Source organism: Aotus nancymaae, unplaced genomic scaffold (assembly GCF_030222135.1).
Source record: "Aotus nancymaae isolate 86718 unplaced genomic scaffold, 86718_ANA_hifiasm-v0.15.2.pri h1tg000003l, whole genome shotgun sequence".
In the NCBI taxonomy this organism is placed as follows: domain Eukaryota; kingdom Metazoa; phylum Chordata; class Mammalia; order Primates; family Aotidae; genus Aotus; species Aotus nancymaae.
The window spans coordinates 950,621-958,725 of NW_026988414.1; the positions used below are offsets into that span (position 1 = coordinate 950,621).

At 48.3% G+C, this 8,105-nt stretch overlaps 1 protein-coding gene and 1 non-coding gene across 2 annotated transcripts in view; both read right to left on the reverse strand.

The window, feature by feature from the left end:
* Nucleotides 1-3,845, reverse strand: part of NUP214 (nucleoporin 214) — a 101,202-nt gene extending 97,357 nt beyond the window's left edge. Inside the window, exons 1-3 of the mRNA XM_064376949.1 lie at nucleotides 3,695-3,845; nucleotides 1,678-1,873; nucleotides 911-1,062 (exon numbers count right to left, since the gene is read on the reverse strand). Coding sequence (XP_064233019.1) covers nucleotides 911-1,062; nucleotides 1,678-1,873; nucleotides 3,695-3,739 — 393 coding nt within the window. The 5' untranslated portion in view covers nucleotides 3,740-3,845. The remainder of the gene's footprint in view (nucleotides 1-910; nucleotides 1,063-1,677; nucleotides 1,874-3,694) is intronic.
* LOC135277384 (U6 spliceosomal RNA) lies at nucleotides 2,361-2,462 on the reverse strand. The gene has a single exon (XR_010344991.1). It is a non-coding gene; the product is annotated as a U6 spliceosomal RNA (small nuclear RNA).
* Nucleotides 3,846-8,105: the final 4,260 nt, after the last annotated feature.

The following is an 8,105-nucleotide window of genomic DNA, read 5'->3' on the forward strand; positions in this document are numbered from 1 at the left end:
ACTTAGAAAATGGCAATCAATTATTCTTTTTTTTGAGACAGGGTCTCCATCTGTCGCCCAGGCTGGAGTGCAGTGGTGCAATCCTGGCTCACTGCAACCTCTACCTCCCGAGTTTAAATGATTCTCCTGCCTCAGCCTCCCCTAGTAGCTGGGATTTCAGGCGCCCACCACCACACCTGGCTAATGTTTTTTTTTTTTTTTTTAGTAGACACAGAGTTTCACTGTGTTAGCCAGGATGATCTTGATCTCCTGACCTTATGATCTGCCTGCCTCAGCCCCCCAAAGTGCTGGGATTACAGGTGTTAGCCACCGCACTCAGCCAGCAATCAATTATTCTAACATGCTCAGGGAGACTCTCAGCAGGGGAACGCACAAATGCAAAAGAACCAATAAATAGCAGACATGAGATTAAAATCTTGGCTCTGCTTAACAGTGTTGGGACCCTGGACAGTTACTTAAACTCTGAGCCTGTTTCTCCACCTATAATAGTACCTACTACATAAGGCGGTGGTAGGCATGAACAAGTGACAAGACATATAAAGCACTTAGTACAGAGTCCGACACACTATTACTATTATTATTCTTAAACTGCTTGGAATGGAAGAAAATTGCATTATGAGGCTAAAGGCCCAAAGTGTAGGAATTTTTGACATTATCTATTATGAATTTGGGCAAGTCATGTAAGCCTCCTGATAACACCTTGGGGCAGGTAGTGTTATGAAAGAATTTCTTAAAGTCTCTTCTGTCTCAAAAATCTATGATTCTATAATTAAGGGTTTTTTTTTAATCTCATATTTTAATCTAGAGAAAGACTTCAAGGGTTAACCTATGAAGCTTCCAAGTTATAATTCAACACAAGGAAATCTGCTTAGGGTTCTCATGTTGATATCACAGTATAACAGTAGCTTACCTCATTGGAGAATGTGCGAACATCAAAAAAAGCAATAATGGAACCATATTCACCAGACATCATGCACACAGAGAGTGTGAGGTTATCACAGCTCAAGGCCAGGTGATGGATTGGGAATTTCATAGGAACTAGCAAGCCTTGGACTTTATCAACTATGAAAACAAAAAAATACAAAGCAAAAAAACCAGTATGTTCTAAGCATAAAGCCACAACCTCTATCCAGGTCAATGTGAAAAAATATTTGCATCTGCATAAACATACATACACTCCCGACACCTAATTATACAGATAAAATCTTAACTTTCTTAAAGATATATAACAATCCATTAAGTATCCCAGGAATTCTTCCTCATACAATCTGCGGAAACTAACTGTGGCTATTGCCCTTGTTGAAAATAGTTTTGCAACAATGCTCTAAATAGTACACATTCCCAATAGCTTGGATCGTCCTGTTGTGCCAACTGAAAACCCATTCCAACAAAACCCTTCACCCAGAAAGCCAGAGCCCAAGTTCAACTGAGCAAAATTAAAAGCATGGCATAATGGTAAATTCTTCCCCCTCGAGCTGAGAGGAACAACTCATGGAAAGAGAAATACAAAGGACCAAAGGGAAAACCGAGAAAGGTTTCCATTAATCTTCTTGGGAGTCAACTTGAAAACCGACAGTAGCATTCATTTTAACATTAGAGTGACTTCTTGGGAAGGAAACACATTATCATGCCACCATACTCTTCTCTCTACTTTGCAACATAAACCAGAGAACTTACCTATTTTATTGGGATCATCTCCGGGTTTATTTTGAATAAGAAGATTTTTAGTAGGAAAAATCTGCAAGCCACTGGCTCCACCAGCAAAGACCAGACCATATTTGTTAGACACAGCAAGCAGACTCGACCGTTCCTTGGGCAATTCCTCAGGGGAGTCAAAGATTCTCACCTTCTTTAGCGCTCTAAACTGAAAATCCTATTGTAAAGAATCAAAACAAAATCTATTCAATGAATAAATTAAAACATGTTATATTCAGTAGACTCAATTTCAGTACAACAAAAATATGTATTACTAAGACCAAGGACTGTCTCAGTTGTCTTTTTTTTTGAAACAGAGTCTCACTCTGTTGCCCAGGCTGCAGTACAGTGGTGATCTCGGCTCACTGCAACCTCCGCCTCCCAGGTTGAAGCGATTCTCCTGCCTCAGCCTTACAAGTACCTGGGACTACAGGCATGAGCCACCACGCCCGGCTATTTTTTGTATTTTTAGTAGAGACAGGGTTTCACTGTATTAGCCAGGATGGTCTTGATCTCCTGACCTCCTGATCTGCCCCCCTTGGCCTCCCAAAGTGCTGGGATTACAGGCGTGAGCTACTGCCCGTGGCCGTCTTTTTTTTTCTTTTTTGAGATGGACTGTTGCCTGGGCTGGAGTATAGTGGGCACTCACACCTGGCCCTGGTTTTTTTGATATGGAACACTTTACGAATTTGTGTCATCCTCGTACAGGAGCCATGCTTGTCTTCTCTGCATTATCCCAATTTTATATGTTCTGCCAAAGGGAGTACAAGATTACCATCTTCTAGGTCTGTGGTTCCATTAATAAACCCTTTTTTAATTCTACCCCAGCATATCTGAGGAATATGACACAATCCCATTAGGTGGCTCACCACAGGTGGTAATTCTCAAAAAAGAATTTACTATTCTAGGCAGGGCATGGTGGCTCAGGCCTCTAATCCCAGCACTTTGGGAGGCTGAGGCAGGTGAATCATTTGAGGTCAGCAGTTCGAGACCAGTCTGGCCAACACGGTGAAACCCAGTCTCTACAAAAAATATAAAAAATTAGCCGGGCACGGTGGCAGGCACCTGTAATCCCAGCTACTCGGGAGGCTGAGGCAGGGGAGTCGCTTGAGCTTGGGAGGAGGAGGTTGCAGTAAGCTGAGATCCGTGTCACTGCACTCCAGCCTGGGTGACAGAGGGAGACTCTGTCAATAAAAAAAAAAAAAAAAATCACTTTTCTAAACATGGTATGGGTTACTATCCCCTAAATGCATTTTAGTGATTTACTGTTGACACAGGCAACTAAAATATTCCTGCAACTTACTTCCTTTCACTGCTTAAAACAGATGTAGCCCATTTGCTGTCCCCTCACTCTGTCAGAACATATATGAGAACTCTTAACCACACCATCCTGGAGTTATCCCTGGGGACTCCCACGTCGCCATTATTGGGACGACTTGGCCCTCGCTTTAGGTTCCTGACTGCAGGCTGATACCCGATGTCAAAAATAGTCTTCCTCGTCCAATCAACTAAAGGTTCTGCAGGACGGATGACCTTCCCTGGCTCTACGTTAGGCAAGCCCCTACCACCTTACAGAAGTACTGGGAGAGCAAAGGTCTTAAATGATGCTGGCTTTCAGCCCCCTCTGTCAAATGTGACTTTAGGTCAATTACTTTCCGAGCCTCGACTTACTCCTCTACGTTAACAACTACTTCGTAGGGCTGCTGGGATGACTACCAACGTGCCTGGCACACAGTAAACGCTCAATAAACAGTGGTTACTGCCACTATTGTGACCGCCACATGAAAGTAGCTAGAGTAACTCAAGAGGCGTGCACGAGACCAGGAAGGGACTGGGAAACTGCATTCGGTGGCGCTATCGCGGCAGATGCGCTGCTGTGAACGCGGTAAACTGTTCAAGCAGCAGGCGGGACAGCCGGCAACCGCGCTTCGCCTTTCAGAGGGGCTCCAAGGCAACACCAGGACTAAAGAAGGGAAGGAGGCCCCGGCTAGTCTCTGACCTTCATCTCCCGCTCGGGAATCATGGCATCCATCTCGTCTCCCATTGTGTCGCCCTCGGTGTGTCGAAGCAGCCGACGCTGCCTCCCACGGCCTCGCCCGCAGAATCCAGGTCGCCCTACAGCAAACTTCCTTCCCTCAGCGCCAGCGTCGCGCGGCTGTCCCACATTTCCGGCGCGCTTTGGTGACGTTAAGCTTGGCCAGGGGAGGTCGCGGAATCGGTAGGAGACGCGCGCTCTCCCGGCTGCCGCTCCTCATTGGCCAGCTCGTGGGGCCCTCGCGCCTGCGCCCTGGATCGTCCTGGTGCTCCCGCCTTCGCGGCCAGCGCGAGTCCGCGTAGTGTCAGTGTCGCCTCTTGAGCGGCCCACGCCTAAGCGACGTATGCCCCTTGTTCCCCTTAGATGTAGGTTGGCTATTAGTAGCTTCCGATTCAGAGAAGTTAGGAACTTGACAGATGTTTTCAGGGGCTGCTTTTGAGAGAGGCTTTGGGCTGTGCAAGGGGAGGAAGGGAGATAAAGAAAAACTGGGTCGAGGGGACTTTTAAAATGTGGAAGGTAGAAGGCTGGGAGGGGAGATTAACAGGCACCAAAGAGCAACTTGGTTTGCTTCTATCAAGGTAATCATCTCCAGAGCAAGAGCCATACCCACTTCCAGGCGCACGAGTTTGTGTCAAGTCCTTTGCAAAAACCTTCAGATCTGGGATCTCACGTAATCTTGAAGACGTCCTAAGGGCTATTATTTATTTAATTGATGAGGTAGGCCAGGCACCGCTGGCTCATGCCCATAATCCCAGCACTTGGCAGACAGGATTGCTTGAGCGTAGGAGTTTGAGACCAGTCCGGGAAACATGGCGAGACCCCATCTCTTAAAAAAAAAAATTAGCCAGAGGGATGGAGTGGACATGTAGTCTCGGCTACTCAGGAGGCTCAAGTGGGAGGATTCCTTGAGCCCAGGAGGTCGAGGCTGCAGTGAGCTGTGATTGCACCACTGCACTCCAGCCTGGGTGACAGAGCCAGACTCTGTCTCAAAAAATAAAATAGGCTGGGCGTGGTGGCTCACTCCTGTAATCGCAGCACTTTAGGAGGCCAAGGCAGGTGGACCACCTGAGGTCAGGAGATTGAGACCAACCTGGCTAACATGGTGAAACCCCGTCTCTGCTAAAAATACAAAAACTAGCTGGGTGTGGTGGCGGACGCCTGTGGACCACACAGGAGGCTGAGGCAGGAGAATCGCTTGAACCCGAGAGGTGGAGGTTGTAGTGAGCCGAGATTACGCCACTGCACTCCAGCCTGGGTGACAGTGAGACTCTGTCTCAGAAAAAAAGTATATATATGCATAATAATAACAGTTGATGAGGTAAGAGAAGTTGAGAAAGTTCTTCAGTGGCCCTCAGTCAGAAAGTGGTGGTGGAAGCATTAGTATTGAGATTATCTGGCTAAGGCTGACTGATGATATTATAGTCCTTTGTAGAATAAATTTCTGTAGTGAATTATAAGTGCTCTAGGACAGAGGTTCTTAACTTGGACCCCATGGATTGGCTCCGGGGCGGGGATTGGGGGATGCAGATTTTGCCATTCACTGTTTCTTTCAGCACATTGCTTATCCAAGCCTGCTTTTCAGTTGTGAAACAAGGATGATGTAATAGAACCTGTCTCTTGGGGGAGGTGGTGAGGAGTAAATAAACTTCAGCTGTCTCAGACCAAATGCACAGGACACGGCTCATTTCATCTCTTACTATATTAGCTAGCTCACAATATGCTGAGCCCAGAACCATCCCAAAATACATCAGTCAAGACGATGGTAAGTTTGTCCGGTTTATTTCCAGTCTGTAGAGATGATATCCCAATTCACACACACTCCCATGCACACGCACACACATACTTCATCCACCTGAATTTGCCCGACAAACTCTCCTCTGAGTCATAGGGACAAAGCCATACTGGCAGTCCTCACGTTACTGGTTACGTTAAATTTGGTCTTTCAGAAAGAAGATAGCTGAAGTCCCAAGAAGCTGAGCCCTTGGCCAGAGGAGTCCCAGAGCCAACAGCCACAACCTGAAATAATGCAGACTGCCCCCACCCTCCTTCAAGGGACCACTCTTGAGACCCTCTCCTCCTAGGAGTTGAGTTCCAAGAGATGAAGTGACTCATGAGGTTTCCCAGAACACACCAGCCCCCACCCCCATTCAATGAGAAAACCCTCTTTTCTGCCATTTCCGGAAGCTGGGGCCACACCCGCTTGCTCTCCTCCCTAAGGAGGCTTCCTGCAGTCTTGTAGAAATAAGCCTGATTGGTTCTGCCTTCCTCTCCGAGTGAAGAATAGGGACACTGAATATGATGGGTAGTCAAGGAAGGCTTTATCTTCCTTAAAGATCCCTGCCTGTCCCAGAGAGGAGAGGCAGTGAGGAGGGGTGAGGACAGCCAGTTGCTAATCTAATGATCTCGGGAGAAAAAAAACAAAAACAAAAAAACAGGGCAGGGGAGGGGGTAGGAGCAGGATTTTCCATTTACAGGGAGGAATGTTTTACTGGGGTTTAAACTTCAACTAGGACTGTGTGCATTTGAAGCAGATCCTTGAGCTCAAGACCAGCCAGTCATGGCCAAATAACCTCATTCCTGAACTGGTTGAAACCAGTGGGTTAACCCAACCTGGCCATTTCCCCATGCCTTACCTGCTTCCCTCCCTCAGTCTGCTATCAGAGATGACTCAGTAGCCACAGGGAACCCACGTTGGCTCCAACCGCCAAGATCTCCCAGTCCTGTCCACTGAAGGTGTTGCAAAGGCTCTCACTCAGTCTTGGGCCCAGCTAGGCCCCCAGGATTGTAGGGAAGTCACCCCAGACTTCCCCTTCCTAACATTTATCTCATTGTCACTGTCTGGGTCTCACTTTCCTATTGGACTCCAATTCCACGAATCTGATCATTGGATCTGATCATCCAATTCCAATCATTTCATGATTGGATTCTTAACTGTTGGCCGACAGCAAGTGCTTAATAAATATGTTCAGTGAATAAGTGTGTCTAGGTCCTGAGCAGGTAGGGTAAGAGACTTCAGAACACAGGTGAGGTTCAGGCTGAACTCCCTGATCAGCCAAGATGGGGCTGACTTTGACATCTTCCTGCATGAATTACAAGAGGCAGCTTCAGAGGTCCAGTCTTTCCCTGAAGCCTTGATGCTGACTTGGAGGCACTGGGGAGGGCGGATCCTGGCCCAGGATCTTCAGAGCAAGTGAAACCCTCTCCCAGTGCTGACCTAGGAGGTTACCCCTTCCCAGCCCTTCCCTGTTCTCATCACTAACTAAGGCAGCCCAAACTGGAGATGAGGTGTAGGCAGGGTCCCTGAACATCTGGCCCCAGTCCAGGCACATCCCTCTGGAGATAAGCCTGACCTTGGGCAAGGCACTTAATCCCTGTGGGCCACAAGTCTCCTCACCTGGGAAGTGAGAGGACTGGCCCAGTTACCCTCCAGGGTGCATCAGGGCTCTGAAATCCTGTGAGTCCATAAGAAAGGACACAGGTGACCCCAGTCCAATTCCCAAGCTCAAGGTTTTCAGAGATTTGGGGAGAGATGAGTTAGACAGTGGATACTGCACGTGTCAGGGCAACATGGGAGGGCGTAAAGCTTATAATACGAGGTCAATAAATATCTGCTGAATGAGTGAGTCAATGAATGAATGATGTGAGTAGGGTGGGAAGGCAAATGAGGGAAGTAGAGTCAGGTTTCAAGCACATTGGGATCGGAAAAGCAACCTTGTGTTTCTCAGCCTTGGCTTACCAGTGCTGCTGACTCTGCCGTGAGCATTTTACTCCTCATTCTCTCATCCTGGTCTCCTCAGTATCCTCCCTGAAAGGTGGAACTGCACTGAGCTGACCTGTCTCCCCAAGACCCCTGGCCTCACTTCTACCTCCAAAGCCCTCTGCTGCCCCAGTAAGGGACAGTAGGGCTGCACGCTGCCTCTCAGCTGCCTGCAAAGGTGTGGCCAGGGAGCAAGACCCGAGGGTTCCTTCTGGTATCTTCTCGAAGGGCTCACGTTGCCAAGCTCCTTTCCTTCCCACCTTCTGTCACATCGTTGAGTACGAGAAGAGGTGTGGATTGAGGGGGGATCAGCTGGGGCAGCGGGGCACTGAGTGGCTGTGTCCTGGATGACCCCAGAGCACTGGAACCATGGCACTGTCCAAGGAAACCCTTAAGAGGCCCTGCAGCTTTGTCCCTACTCCAGGGTCTTCCCAAAGTGGTTTGGGGTCCTCGTCAGAGCCAGGCCAGTGAGCCTGAACTTGGCTCGGAGACTTTCTGGAAGGATGGAGAGTGCCAGTTCCAAGCACGGGGAACACAGGCTGGAAGCCTCCCTGCCCTGGCCCTGCCCGCTCTTGTTTTTGGTTTGATATCAGCCCTTCTGCACAGGGAGTAGGGAAG